This window comes from Physcomitrium patens, chromosome 5 (genome assembly GCF_059467195.1).
Source record: "Physcomitrium patens ecotype Gransden chromosome 5, ASM5946719v1, whole genome shotgun sequence".
NCBI lineage: Eukaryota > Viridiplantae > Streptophyta > Bryopsida > Funariales > Funariaceae > Physcomitrium > Physcomitrium patens.
The window spans coordinates 639,235-654,038 of NC_143414.1; the positions used below are offsets into that span (position 1 = coordinate 639,235).

The 14,804-nt window shown below is 43.4% G+C and overlaps 2 protein-coding genes, 1 long non-coding RNA gene and 1 other non-coding gene across 7 annotated transcripts; 2 read left to right on the forward strand and 2 right to left on the reverse strand.

Annotated features, from left to right (window-relative positions):
- The first annotated feature begins 886 nt into the window (after positions 1 to 886).
- On the forward strand, positions 887 to 3,737 carry LOC112282501 (uncharacterized). Its single transcript, XM_024520139.3, has 5 exons — positions 887 to 1,390; positions 1,493 to 1,804; positions 2,035 to 2,339; positions 2,482 to 2,695; positions 2,853 to 3,737. Exons 1-5 carry the CDS (start codon positions 1,093 to 1,095, stop codon positions 3,536 to 3,538), a joined length of 1,815 nt encoding a protein of 604 aa, XP_024375907.1. The 5' UTR covers positions 887 to 1,092; the 3' UTR covers positions 3,539 to 3,737.
- A 1,941-nt stretch (positions 3,738 to 5,678) lies between these two features.
- LOC149989215 (uncharacterized) lies at positions 5,679 to 9,472 on the reverse strand. 3 transcript variants are annotated; one of them, XR_016502785.1, is made up of 4 exons: positions 9,240 to 9,472; positions 8,728 to 8,818; positions 8,071 to 8,651; positions 5,679 to 7,812 (listed from the first exon to the last, which is right to left on the reverse strand). It is a non-coding gene; the product is annotated as an uncharacterized LOC149989215 (long non-coding RNA). The 3 variants fall into 3 exon arrangements; XR_016502784.1 differs by having other exon boundaries at positions 8,755 to 8,818; positions 9,240 to 9,374; XR_016502786.1 differs by lacking the exon at positions 8,728 to 8,818 and having other exon boundaries at positions 9,240 to 9,376.
- TRNAG-UCC (transfer RNA glycine (anticodon UCC)) lies at positions 6,915 to 6,986 on the reverse strand. Its single transcript has one exon. It is a non-coding gene; the product is annotated as a tRNA-Gly (tRNA).
- Positions 8,818 to 14,797, forward strand: LOC112282613 (uncharacterized). 2 transcript variants are annotated; one of them, XM_073534209.2, is made up of 10 exons: positions 8,818 to 10,667; positions 11,301 to 11,377; positions 11,761 to 11,989; positions 12,303 to 12,457; positions 12,612 to 12,657; positions 12,907 to 12,998; positions 13,200 to 13,296; positions 13,522 to 13,578; positions 13,768 to 13,831; positions 13,965 to 14,181. In XM_073534209.2, the coding sequence occupies exons 1-10, from the start codon at positions 10,494 to 10,496 to the stop codon at positions 14,033 to 14,035; spliced, it is 1,062 nt and encodes a 353-aa protein (XP_073390310.1). In that variant the 5' UTR covers positions 8,818 to 10,493; the 3' UTR covers positions 14,036 to 14,181. The 2 variants fall into 2 exon arrangements, with proteins under 2 accessions (XP_073390310.1, XP_024376208.1); XM_024520440.3 differs by having other exon boundaries at positions 13,768 to 14,797.
- The last annotated feature ends 7 nt before the right edge of the window (positions 14,798 to 14,804 follow it).

The window sequence follows — 14,804 nt, forward strand, 5'->3', positions numbered from 1 at the left end:
ATTGGAGGCCGAGCAGGTTGAAGGGTGGTGGGCTGGGAACTCGGAAGCCATTCCGCACTGATCCACATTCACATGCGTGCTGAATTTTGTATAGTACAAAAATTACACGAAATCTATTTGAAACACTGTTAGTTTAGTGATACATGTTGATTAGAATAATATTATTTAAAGAAAATATAGTTTAGATAAATTGGTAATTAAAATAAACAAGATTATTGTAAAAACCTTCATGGTATCTTTTATGTTATTATTTTTGTATATTTGAAAAACATATGCAATTTCTTCTACACATATAAAATTGTCTTAGAAAAGGTAACATAGTTGAAGTTGTGAAGTATATTTAATTATATTTAAGTTTTATTTGTATAATATTTTATAAATTTTATTTATTTTAAGTATTAAATTCAAAATACCACATTTACTAATGCAATCAAATATATATATATATATATATATTTATATTTAATGTACATAATGAGAAGATGCCATGCCCAGCTAAGCCACACAAAAGTAAAAAGAAAGAGTTATCTGGGTAAGTAATAAGGGCATCAGCATCACCCTCCTCTTCAGGGCTACATTGTAAATAAATATTTTAAAAAGAATTGTTTGAAGCAAGAGTGAAGGTTAAAAAGTGGGATTTAGAGGCAGCCCCTGAACAAAATTCAGCACCAATGACTGTGGATCAGTGTGGCCCTAATGAGGAATGGATTCTGAGTTCCCAACCTGCCCGCCCCTTGTTCCCTACGTTCCCTCTCTTCGTTCCCAGAAATCTGATCGGCGGTTGAAATCGCATCCGATCGGCAGCTGCGATCCGACGGCCCACAATGGCGGAGCCAGTCGATTGAATATATAGGTTTCTGCGACACAAATCTACGAGGGGTCGGTTATCCCAGCGTCACCGAATCGGATGCGTGTCAATGTCACACCGATACACTCTAGCACCATAGTCCTTTGTACCAAAACTCACTCCTTGGTTCGTCACAGGTCTCGCATGGAGCTTCTCAGGGTTTCTTTCGCAATGCAAGCGCTGTAGTGCATGTGGTTACTAGGAATCGATAAGTTTGACAGATCGTGCGTATCCGTAACTCCAGGATGAGAAAATCTCAGGTGGCAGCCACTGTGGTTGCTGCGTTGAGCTCGCTGCTGTGGGCAACGCTTGTGGGAGCACTCTTGGAGAACTCCCACAAGTGTCGTGCGAACTCAGTTGCGATAGCTGCATTGCAATCAGACGCGAATGTGACTGTGCATCGCAAAGGAGATATCGGATATATCTTCCTCAGCCAAACTGCTGTCATTCCGCCGTTCCTTGGAGGCCCCAATGTGACCAGAGGAGTGGTGATCATGCCGGAGAAGCATGTTGCTCCTGAAGCCTACGCGCCTCTAGCTCGCGGTATTGCGGCTCACTTAGCTCTTAACTAATGTCAGTGCAATTATTAGGCAGAGGAGCCTCTGATTCCCAACCTGAAATGTTTTGTGCTCCCATGTGCATCAGAATTGGCGTTGCGGGGGATCTACGCAGTAATAATGAAGAAGGCCCGTGCGGAGCGGGTATTGCGAGCTATGATGCTTATGCCGCTTTTGGAACACTGGATTCTGGCTGGACACGGGGAGGAACCCGGAGCTTTGGCAGCCCAGCTTGCACGCACGCTGCACCCCAAAGTGATGGGCGTGGTTCTGCTAGCAACGCCCATGCCACTAGACGTGGATATGTCTGACCTCAACATCATCGTGGTGTCGTTGTATGGGAGAGAGGACAATGTGGTCACGCCGGAGACAGTAGAGGAATCTTTCTCTCGCATGCCAGGTAGCCATTCTCTTATACCTTGCATTTTTCCCGCTGCGGGACAACTAGCAGTTTGAGATCTTGAGATGCATCCTAGCGGCTTTGACTTGTTCAAAGCTGATTTCGAAGGTTTGATGATTATAGTTTACAATCGGCGTGTTGGCCTGTCAGTGTCAAAGAATTCGGTATGTTTTGCATAGATTGTGGAAAAGGAGGATATCGTGATTTGACCGTTGTCGTATGGTTTGTAGGAGACAGTGGAGTTACCTTGTTCCCGAATCTGGGCCATTACGACTTTGCGATGAGTGATTGTGTGGGTAACAATGTAACACAACGTGTGAAGCGGGGGTTAGGTCAGTCAGATGATTACTTCAACAACATAGTCTCGAAAGTTTACAGTGCCGTTGTACTTTCTAGATGGCCGGTCGCTAGTGAGAAAGCTTTGTCGTTTTCAGACAATGAGAAACTGAAGCCAGGGCACAACGACTCGAAATTGTACCCTGGAGATATTCGAGTTCAATGTACCGAGGTTCCAATCCCCAATACCGGGCCACAGGTATGCACTCAATCTTGGTTCTTTCTCAATCGAGATGCTCATGACAACACATTACCTCGAAGAGATTTTTAAGAATATCATAAAGCACGTTTTGTTTTTTTGTAATCCTACTTATTACAGTGAGCATTTTTCCGTGAACCAGAGGTCGTGGTGGGTGTTTACCCCTACTGAAATCAAAGGGGGCCTCGTTTATTACCCAGGCGGATCTGTGGACGCCCGTGCTTACTTCCCGTTAGCTTTTGAAATCGCTGCTCGAGGCCACCTGGTGGTAATTGTCGAGATGCCACTGCGCTCCGCGAGTTACGGTTACCAGGATGCGAACACTGTGATAAGTTCCAAACACCCCTCACTTTCTGGTAATCCTAAACCCTAAACCGAAACCCTAAATCCTGAAAACCCTAAACCTCTAACCCATCGATTCCCTCGTGCTGATGCTTGCCGATTCTCTTCAGAGAATTCTCTCAGCTCATTGTTCGCTGATCTTGGTGAGTCCTTTCGGTTTGTGTGTGTCAGGCGTTCCCGAAGGAATGTGGGCAGTTGGAGGCCATTCAGCAGGCGGATACGCTGCCACTCAATACGTCGGACAGTTCAGCGATAGGATATATGCTGCCGTCCTGCACGCAGGAGGATGGGCTGTGAACCTGACAGAGAACCCGCTCCCCATGGCTAACATCTACGGCACTCTCGACGATCTGACTCCAGGAGGTTACGATCGATATCGGTACCGCTACACCGACCCACCTCCGAAGGGGGTTGGTCCTCTCGTGAACCTAGAAACCACCAGATTCATCCCGGTCATAGGCGCGAATCATTACCAGACAGGAGACTACGGCTACCAGCCCCCAGACCAGATCCCCATCATCAGCATGGAGCAGCAAGTCGTGGAATTCGCCGCCATGACAGTTTCGTTTCTGGACGATGCTGCGGCCGGTTGGCCATTCCCGGCGCCGGCACCGGCATCGCCCAGTCCCACTCCGGAACCGGCACCGGTATCACCCAGCCCCACTCCGGAACCGGCACCGGTATCACCCAGCCCCACTCCGGAACCGGCACCGGTATCACCTAGCCCCACTCAGAAACCGGCCCCGGCGTCGCCTAGTCCCACACCGGCACCCACGCCGGTACCACCCAGCCTCACCCCGGCACCCGCACCGGCACCGACGTGGCGAATCCGTGGGGAAACAGGATATGCATTCTAAATCTAAACCTTATTTGGATTTAGCGGAGAATTGGAGATGACCATGTGATGGTAGATTGCCCCGTTTGGAAACCAGGAGTATAAGGAGAATGGGATGGGAAATTTTATCTCCTAAAATCTCCATTTTTCTTCACACAGACTGGATGTACTTCTGTGACAGTCTCAACTTAAAAGTCAATAAATAAATAAATAATCAAGGATGTAGAGGTTACCATTTTTTTGGATTTTGATAGAGGTTTTAAAAATTTTGGTTTTCAGTTCTGTGTTTACGTCAGCTTACTTGAATTTTTAGGTACGCATTTTATGCTTTCTAATTGTGAAAAGAAAACCACATTATTGTGTTTTTAAAAAATATGAACAATGTGTTTGTCATATATTTAAGTTTTAGTCTTACATGTAATCATGATTTTTTTTCAGTCGATACTAAATGAAATAAATGAATTATCACAGTAAAGATTATGGCATTGTCTTACCAAACAGTTTATCTTACTTTTCAACGAAATATATATATATATATATATATATGTGTGTGTGTGTGTATGCACGTGCGCTGAAATGTAAAATGGAAAGAATATACTACAACTATAAGTTCGTATATTATGAAATTGACTATGATTTGATTTCAATATCTATTTGTAAAAGGTACGTATCCAAAATAACGAAATTGCCTAGCATTTCCCAATCTATCAACGTCAAGAATTATTTTTATTATTGTTATTAAAATGTTACTTATTGCTCTAAAGGTAATATACAAGCAGAGTTTGATATATTTTTCTCAGAGGATAATTTCTCTTAACAGCAGATCTTTTGGCCTAAAATCATAAAATTTCTAGTAAACTCTTCATTGAGATTTTTTAGTTTTACAAGTATACATATGAAATTGATGTTTCTACCCAAAGTTTATTATTTTCACCCAACATTGTGTTGCACCCACCATACTATTGTTAATGTTGTTTTGTGTTATGTTGCATTTCAGAAGCAACTTTACTTGGGCATTTTGGAGGAAATTTTTGTGCTCTCATAGAACCCTTGCCCAGTAAGTCATTAAGGCATGAGAGTTGGACCTTGCTGCCAAAAAAAATCCTGTATTGAATCCCATTGCCAACAAAGGCAAAGTTTTGTTCTATTGGAGCATTGATCAAAACAAAATCGCCTTTGGACATGTCACAAAACCTCAATAACAACAACCACAATGGGTGCAACACAATGTTGGGTAAAAATAGTAAATATTTGAGAGAAAATATCAATCCCCATGTATGTATGTATGTATATATATATATATGTATATATATATATATATATATATATAATTTTGGTCACTGCCAAAATGATTATATGGTTAATCGTTTTTGCAAAACTTCCTCACAATTGAATTATTCTTTTTTCCTTCTACTGCACTTGTAATGTTTTGCTTTGATTTCATATTTATCAAGTTTGTGACCCTGTGTTATTAAATCCTTGTAAAAGGAGAGCATGTATTCTTTTTCTAATTGTTTTTTCTAATGTACTATATTGGCTTGAGGAATTCAAACACTTAATCTAAAAGTTTGAAAATATTGGATTGTACTTTTACCATCCATCCTTACAACATATTTAAAAAGATACTCCTTGTGCACTTAAACACTTTAAGTAACAATTTCACTTGCATTGGAATTTTCTTAATATGAAATCAAAACATTTTTTTATATCTAAGTTATACTTTATTTATTTTATCTTTTTAATACACAGTTGTAAATATTTTGAAAAAAAAAATTGAACTGGCTCTTGGTAAAAATTGTTAAAATTCTGATTTCCAATATTGCACCAATTTATTGCCTCTTTTTTCTACAAAGCATAATAAACTGATAGATAAAAGTTCAAAACAATTTTGTTTCAAAATTTTCTATGTCATTTTGTGACAAGCATAGAAAAATTTGAAAGCATCTTATAATATTATGTGTTGTATGTGAGGTTTGACCCCATCTGTACCACCACACTATTGCAATGCCCTACAAGACATTCTACATAGAAAGCAACAAGTCCTACTAGAATGCAAGTGAGGCAAGAAGATTCAACCAAGGTTCCTAAAATAGGTCATTTCCGGCTTTGTGAGACAGTCAACCAGTATGTTGAAAATTTGGGCACCAAACATGCATTCCCTTGCCACATTGAAAAAGCAGAGAATCCTATATGATTCTTAATGGGACTTTTTTGGAATACCGCTCATTTTTGATTTGGACGATCTCCAACCTTCTTTTCAGATCCATCTCAATGCAATGTCAATCTGTCCAAACAAAATTTCTACAGAAATGGATTTTGCATTTATTTCGTCGTAAAAAAACTCACGTGGTTAGATTCAACAACAACGAGCATACTGAGAAAGAATAGAAAGCATTGCAAATAAAAAATTACAAAAACAAAATAACATGAAAATGGAGGAAGTTAAAATTGTGAAATGAGACCTCAGCTGGAACTTGTTAGCCAAGTCTACGTGCTTTTCCGGAAGTCCCCAAAAATGGCTTTCGCAAAGCGAACCTATCAAGTAGCTCAATTCAATCAATGGTTGGAGTGGTTGTGCTTGTTCAAGCAAACAAGCAGTAGGGTTATAGAACGGTGGAAAGTTGCAAGAAGCATTATGCACGCCACATGATTTGGGCTTTGGACACAATATGACAGGAGTGATCATGGCGAGGATGCGAAGCCACTGACTGAAAATCATGCCAACTACAGCTTCCAAAAGAAAACGAGAGTCTGGGAGCAAATGAGGCAAGTTGGGAGCTTGCGAAAGGCCACGCTGGTGGATAGATTCGTGGATGAAGGCTGAGGGCTGAAGGCTGAAGCAGTTGCACATGGAAACAGCGAAATGATGCAGGAATTTTTAGTTCGCAGATGTTCGTTCGTGCAGGCAGCCTTGGTTAGGACGCTGTGCAGAAATGGAGACATATGTTGGTGGCATGGGATTCGGTGCAAAAGTAGGCAGCAGCTCAGACGTACAACCGCGCGGGTGAGTGAGTGGCTGTGCGGGTAACACAACACACAGAAACATTCTTTTGCCTCTCACCCTCTCGTACAGAAGAAGTGTGAGAAGTGCTGTGTGTGCAGTGTGACTAGCGTAGCCGGGGCTTCTCTGGACTACTGCTCCTTGCATCAGTGACCCACCACCACCACTGATGCGCTCTCGCTGTGTCCGGTTCGAAGCAGTGCAGGTCCGTCCATCCGCTCGAGAGCAGCGGGGCCAGGGAATGTGTCTGATGTACTGTGGCCTCACCGACCATAGATGTCGCGGTTGTGTTTGCCAGTGTGGGAGTGAAAGCCTCTCGCTACACCGAGTCTGACACTTGCCAACATTATCAATTAGAATTAGGACAACGACCTGCAGCAAAAGAGCTCCCCGCTAGTGCGTTTGCCGGGAGTCGAACCCGGGTCCATTGCTTGGAAGGCAATTATCCTAACCGTTGGACTACAAACGCTGTCTGCTTACAACCTTAGGAGATTGATCAAAAACTCTACTCGTGTTAGCTCGTCTTCTTCCACACAGAAGAGAACAATTCAAAAAGCCTGAACACGAGAAAAGGAGGGGGGGAGACAGGAAGAAGAGCAGGAGCGACACTCGGACATTCCAGCCTGGCAGCTGACGAATATATATACCACCCCACGAACACAATGCCTTATTTGTCGTATTCTCTCTCTCCCCAGCTTGGTGAGAGACCCAGCCCTCCTGGCCTCCTGGCCTCCTTGCTTGACACGTTCCTCGATGTTCCCTGCTTTCTCGTCCCCTTGGAGGTGTTGATTAAATTATTTATCACAAGACCCAGAACATATATCTCATTGTCCATACATGCTGTTATGTTTAGTAACAAAGGTAGATGAAAGAGCAACTTTGTTATGCAATTGAAGTAAGAAGTTGCACAACAAAGTTGTTAACATGTCATGATATGCAGATATGCAAATATGCTTTAACTTTGAAAATGAGTTTATCTCTCTCTCTCTCTTGCCACATCTACAATGATAGATAGATTCTAATAAAAAGCAATGACTTGAGAATATATTTAGTTATAATACTTAGTATTTGAGAAATATTATTAATCATCAAGGTATTCTTTTTGAACATAAATGCAACAAAGTAAATTTGTATATTATTACTTGGTGGAGGATTTTATAACTATTATAAATTTTAATCTTGCTATTAAATAAAATAATGTACTCGTATAGTTTACCTTAATCCAATAAACTAGTGGCTTTGAGAAGGATTTCCTTAAGAAAAAATGAACTTATGTAGCATACAATCTACCAATTCTGTACAAACTCGTAGACACCAATAGAATCATGAACATAGTCTTTGTGTTAATATTATTTTAGAACTAAGTTTGTTATTAGATGCATTTTTATATTTCATTAAGCCATATCTCAAAAACTATTAAGAACAAATTATAACTGTAAATTAAACTTGGCAAAAACATCTGGCTGATCATATGTTGATGTCACCAAAATATCAACTTCAATATGAATAAACAGGCAACAACCAAAAACAGCAACAAGTTTTAGAAAACATACCCAGAGAACGAAGTGTCAATTCTTTCAAAATCACGACGAAGCTAATTCGTGAGGATTTTAAGCACAGCGGGCGAGAGTGAAATCCTACGACAAAATTCCCCAAATAGATGAAACTACGAAACCATTGAAGCTGGAACTCTGGTCAAAGTCCAACTGTGCTCATGGGGTGTCATGGACAAGCCTTGTGCTGCGAGCTCGGTGACGGGCGAATGCGGCGTTGCGGGCACCGACTCCCAACGCGATCACTCATGTCGCCTCGCGCCTCGCACTTTACCACTTTTCCTTTGACGTCTTTACATTATTCTTCCTGGAACATCGTCGGTCCGGCGAATTTCTCTCTGGATGCCTCAAGAGGAATTGGGCAATCCTTGAATTATTGGCATGGTCCACACTCTCACCCTCATCAATTGGATCTTTCTCGAACATCAAGTGTTGCTTTTGCGTTTTCGGAGGAGTGGCCCGTCCATTGCATCATCGTCTGACAATGTCCGCCACCGGCACAAAGCTCACATCCTTTCTCGGGCTGTAGCAGCAGCGGTCATAGCAGAAGGGAACGCAAGAGGACGGCGAGTAATCCAGATCTGTGAGCAGTTGTCCAGGTTAACGATACGAGGAAGTCGTTCAACTACCAGAAAACAGAAGCAGTGGAAAAATCACCTAAAAGATCTGAGTTGTAACCCTAACTTCTGTGTCTTCCTCCTCCTGGTCCCACATCTATTCCATGACTCGCTCGCAGGACCGGGACACACTGCATGGTGATTATAAAATTGGCGAGAGTTAGCAATCATTATTCACGCACTCCACAGTTGTGATCGCCAATAATGTCATAGATTCAGTCCTCCGATTGACGACAGATACACACTGACATCAACGACTCTGTAGCAAGACAAAGTTTACCATGCAGGCGCAGAATGTAACGGGGGTATGTATTTTCATGAGGGTGGTCCGTCAAAGGACGCATCGGTACGAGTCGATGCAATCTTACATGCGAACATCAGTCGTGTAACAAAAGCTCTTCCGACAATTGTGCCATGTTTGACCTTGACCGTAAGAAATCCTGGAAGCCGAAAGTGTCTTCTTCGTTGGTATGTGCATGATTGATGCAAAGCTTGGATTCCAATGAGAGTGATTCTAAGATTCTATCCGCATAGGAGGGATAGCCGACTGACCGATTGCGAGTCTTCGTGCCAGTCCTCCGCGGCGATGAAAGCGAAAGATGGTGTACCATGGAATTGCAGTAAAACGGGGAAGAAATTCCGTGAATGTGACATAGGTGCTCGAAGGGTTTGTAGGTTGTGTGTGGATGGGAGAGGATCATGGCGAGGGGTGTTGTGAGGGGACCTACTCTTACTGGATAATGGTGGAGAGTGCCATCATCGGATTGGGAAAGACTCGCCATCATTCCCAGACTCACGAATTTATTGCTGGTCGTTCACTATTGGGGAGCTTGCTTAAGCCTTGTGCTTAGCACTTTTTATCAAGCTCTCCCTCCTTCCTCATCGGGTGGGATTCACTCTTTCTATGAAAAGTTGGTCGCAGTGGATAGCACTAATGGTGTCTTAATCCTTCTCGCCACCAGCTAATCATTGATCGTCACTCACTGCAATTGGATGATGGGAAATCTCTTGTTCACGACACGACCCACGCGCAGTACGAAGACTGGCAGTTGCAACAAAATCCACCGAAATTGCCTCGATAGAAACTTTTGAGATTGAGAGGAGGGGGTCTTTCTATCGCATTGTGGGACGTCGTGCTGAAAAGCGTATGAACGGGGCACAAGTGTGATGTAGAGTGCGGCACGTGGGAGTCAGTTTCCATAAACTTTCGTTGAAATCTGAGGGAGACTGCTGAAGTGAAGATGTATTGATGCGGGGTTTCTCGACATCATTTAACGTCTCCATTGTGTGTAACGTCAAGACCTGCATACGATTTTGGGATTGGTTTCTGTTCGCCGAGATCCGAAAGCATTCTCCTCCTCGGCAATGGCCAAAAGAGTCTGTTCCGCAGAATGCACAACTTAATCCATCAGCGTGGTATCCTCCAATCTCGTCACAGTTACTTACCCCTTTCGCCCAAGCACCTCAAAAATAGCGGTCTGTAAGGAAGAGCCACTTCGTCGATTCGTTGGTCGTCAATTCCATCGTGTCTTCATATCCATGACATGTACAGTAACCTGAATGGATACCGTTCTGGCTCGTTCTTTGAGGGAATTTAGAATGTGGAGCGTCGCTTCCGACAGAATTAATGCATTGCTCAACATTCACTTCGCGAGTGCTGACGCGAATTGCGAGGGGCATGTTGTGGGATTCCTTGGCGAAAATTGAACATCGCTGTGCATGGGAAGTGAAGAACAGATTCTTGTTTTCAGTGGTGAGTGAGATATTTGACACGCGGGTGTAGAGCTGAGAAGCGGTGTCTTTGCCATGATGGACACCATCGCCGTAGCAAAAGCGAAAAATTCGTCCCCGCACAGCATTGCCAGCGAATGGGAGCATACTTACCACCCGCTGCCTGACCTGTTCTCTGGCCTCGCAATTTTGTGGATGCTCTTGGTATTCGTATGGACTCTCAACACCTGGACCAAGCGGCGATGGCAGGTACACCGTTATCATCCCCCACTTCCGCGTCACGCCTCTTCTGCTTTTCTGTTTTGGTGAAGGAGAAAATATAGGTTACGTTTTGAGGGCACCATCCAATAAATCTACGTTAAAATACTTGTAGCACCCTCCCTGAAAGATGCACCAGAGCCACACGCCTTTTGGATTTCTTGTGCAACATGCTCTGATCTTAGGATCCAGATTTTTGCTGCATTCTCCACAGTTTTTAAGAGAATGCTCTTCCACTGACTTGACAGTTGCTAACCAATGCTAGGATTAACAAGAACCTTGTGAGTAAGAGATGAGAACCTAGTTTCCAAATGCTTTGAAATCTCTTCGACTGGTTCAAGTAGTAAGACTTCTGTACGCCCTAAAATCGTGCCAAGTGATAACAAGCAGAACTTATCTCTAACCTCTCATAAGCGCCACAATTTTCAGAAAAAGGTAGAAGAGAGCTCAGCACCCCGCTTCAACATTCTGCCTGTCTGTTTCTACAGTGAGGATTAGGGATAGGGTGGCGAGTTTCTAGAGGCTAACAACCGAAGAACTCCCTTGAGGAGTAAAATGCTGCTGCTTCAGAGTCATAATGTGGCCTTTTCTTAATGTGGCACCTATGAATTGGTTGGATTACAGACGAGCAATTTGCAATGGGTATTGACTATAATTCCGGCGATGAAGTCTCTTGTGATGGGCCTCTCCTTCGTCTTCTGGTATGGAGGCGACGCTCCTTTGCACATGTGTGATTGCCTCAAGCTTTATCATGTATAACTGCTGTCTTGAAGATATCGCAATGCACCATGATTGTCGAGCATAAAATAACACAGTATTTTACTGTCGTCGGATTGAGTAGCTTCTGGGTCCACTGTAGTCCTTAACCACTCAGGATCATTTCAGAGTAGAAATAATTGAAGGAACCAATCAAGGAAGTGGTCACATACAGAGCAGCACAATGGGTACGAGATCTGTTCAGAGCACTCATCCTTCAGGGATGAGTTCTAGGTTAGGCAGTTTGAAAATGTCAGGGCAGCATGCTACATGGCAGTGAAATTTGTGGGGAGTTTGTAAGTTTCTCAAAGGTTGGGTGTGACGACAGGTACTCGTGTTTGCATCTGAAGACATGCTCGTTCTGGGTAGCCTTTGGAGTGTTCGTATCACGAATCTTCTTCGAGACAGCGTGCTTTGTTACCTTCTTGTTAATATCTTACGGTTACTGCATCATGCATGAGCAGCTTTCTCCGACTGAAAGACGGAGCGTTGCCGGCCTAACTTCGCTGTTGTATCTCACCCTTACTGGTTACAAGGCAGCCGTCCCCCAATTTGCCGTAAGTTTGCCCGAGAGCGTTCACCTGTAACTTCGAAACCGAAAGGATTTAGCCAGATGTCACAGCATTGCACGCAAAGATCGGTTAATAGAAAATGTGCGAGGTTCTACGAGGGTCCCAGAGTGCATTGTGTCTCACCTTAGATTGCAAGGGTGGCATAAGTAATGCATCTCTTTGATAGAGGTTCTGCAGTTCGTACTTTGATGGAAATCTCGGCACTTTGGGGAAGGTTGATGTTATTCTTAAGTGACGTCATGGTTGTGATCATCTTTGACTTGCTCGTGAAAGGTGATCAACTTTGTTTCTGACGCAGATTCTGGTAGTATTCATATATGCGGTTCTGCTTTACGTTATAATGGCACACATTGCTCGGAATTTGTCGCTTCTAAGGGAGCAACTGCAGCAGATTCAGGCAGAGGGAGTGCATTTGTTGCAGAATGCTGTTCACACAAAGTACGCTATGTTCAGGTACGAGATAAGTTGTGCTGGAAACCTTTTGGTCTGATGTTACTTGAACATTGTGCTACAAAATTTTCATATCTATTGCATGCTAGATATTTTTCTCTTAGCTTCTAGGGAAGCTGCGAATTTAGTTCTTCATGAATTGTGGGTAATTCCGCAGAAAATTTCAAGGAGCAATGTTGATAATGGTGGTCGCTGAAATCCTTGTACGTATTTTCCTTGATTTGTCCCGAAACTAGTAACATTTAAATTTCTGTAATTGGTGGATTTATCATCGGATGCAGGGTGGTTATATTTCTGCTTTAAACATGTTCTGTGCAGTTCCTTCATGTCGTGAGCAGTGTAGATAGGCATGGCACACTAACTTTTTACATGTGTTGGAAAAAGTTTTAATCCTACTCAACCGAAAGGTTGCAGATTTATCACAACTTCGAGTATTTTTCGTGTGTGAACAGATGCACGCCCAACCAGAAAGCGTGTTTAATGAGTACTGGGTGCGCCTGCTAGTGCGGGAAACTACGGAGATCGCAATCTTCTGCTTCATTGGGTAGGACTTCTCGGTGGAGGCATTTCTCATCTCCTCTCGTCTTATTCATTTCGTCTCTCCAGCTGAGGGGGCTTAACCACTTGCATAATCGTATTATGAACTACCTATAAGGACCGCCGCTCGTGCAAGTTCCGCATCATTTACTTCTGAGGTCAATGTACATCTCACGGATGCTTGGCGTAATATTCTTTTTGAGTGCAGGTGGACGTTTAGATCAAGAGAACAGACTCCATTCTTCAATGTGATGCCCACATCAAACACATCTGGACAGCGGACCTTGCCTCCAATTTACAGTGTGGTAAGTCGCTCAATCCGGATTTAGTATGTAGCGCACATTGGCTTCTTCTGTACCTTCCAATTCTAAAGCACTACCACCTCGCACGCCCTTCGCCACATTCTCGGCTTTCTCGAAACCCTGGTTTGGATGCAGTGCATGCTAATATCATCTACATGTCCCTGTGGATGTGGTTGATAGCTTGACGCTATCCACTATGAAACTAATTTGCAAAAGGCTGGGTTGCAGGAAATGAATGAGAGGCATTTTAGCAATTTGGATTACAAGGAGTGGCACATCGGAGTGGTAAGCTCCTACCCACCCCATTCAAATATGGAATACGTTCCTGAGGGTTTACGGATGTGTTGGACACGTTTCTTAGGGTTCTCAAGAGAGTCGTAATGTCGTTAAATGCTGAGTTGAATGCTACAAACGATCACCGATTGCAATTGTGTGAACTTTCTGATTCTTGTACACATATTCATATCTTTGCAGCCAACGTCAATTTCAAAAACTGGCGACGAAAACAGGCCCATGCTGGTGATAGTGCAGAATCCAGGTGTGTCGGACCTTGCCTTCACAGATAAATCTAAAAATAAACCAGACCTATCTGGAAATGTTTTCAAAATGCCAGTTAATATTCAGAGAGCCGGGCCGGATCCATCCTCATCGTTAGTCACTGAGCACGACAGTCAGCAGCTCCAGTCGACGGGAGATCTTTCTACAATCGCAGAATCTGGAAACCGCAGAGACAACCACCTGAGGATATTGAGCTCCGACTGTTGCGACTGGGAGCCCAAACTTCGCACGGATCCTGACGATCAAGTCAGTGGTGCTGCTGGATGTCCGGAGGAGGTCACAGTGGATGTGAAGGGCATAAAGAGCCACACATTCCTTCCATTTGGGAATTCATGCTACGACTCGCGATTGTTACATTCCAGGTCCAATTTAAGTAAAAATTTTCAAGCTAATTCCCGTGGACGTCATCAATCAAACTCCAACTGATCGACCGCAGAATAATTTTGCTGTCGGGAACTCCGTACCTGTATGATTCATTGTGAGAACCAAACTAGCAAGCCAGATCTGAGTCGCCCATGTAAACTGAAGAGCCCCAACCTTGTGCACATCGTTTAGAGCCGAGGCCACTTACTCGCTGACCATGAGAAACGGTAGTTGTATATACCCAATTAGATTCTGTTTCCGAATGCGCAAGATGACTCACAGACGATACAAGAGCTGCTCTTACTGGTAGAGCAGTTCAATAATGAAGCAATAAAGTTGTGAGGTGTACACCATAAGCATCCACATAGACGTAATGATAGAGCTGCAGCTTTAGTCACCCGCCTGCGGGATGAACCTCACCAACATTGAACAGTTGCACCAGTGATTTATCCAAAGTACCTACACGATAGCCAAGAGAATATGTGCACATGTATCTCCATTGTACAACCGAAGTGACTGTAATCACAACCCTGTGCGCAAAACTATTACAACAAATGAAACATACTAAGAGTAATTGGATGCATTTGAGT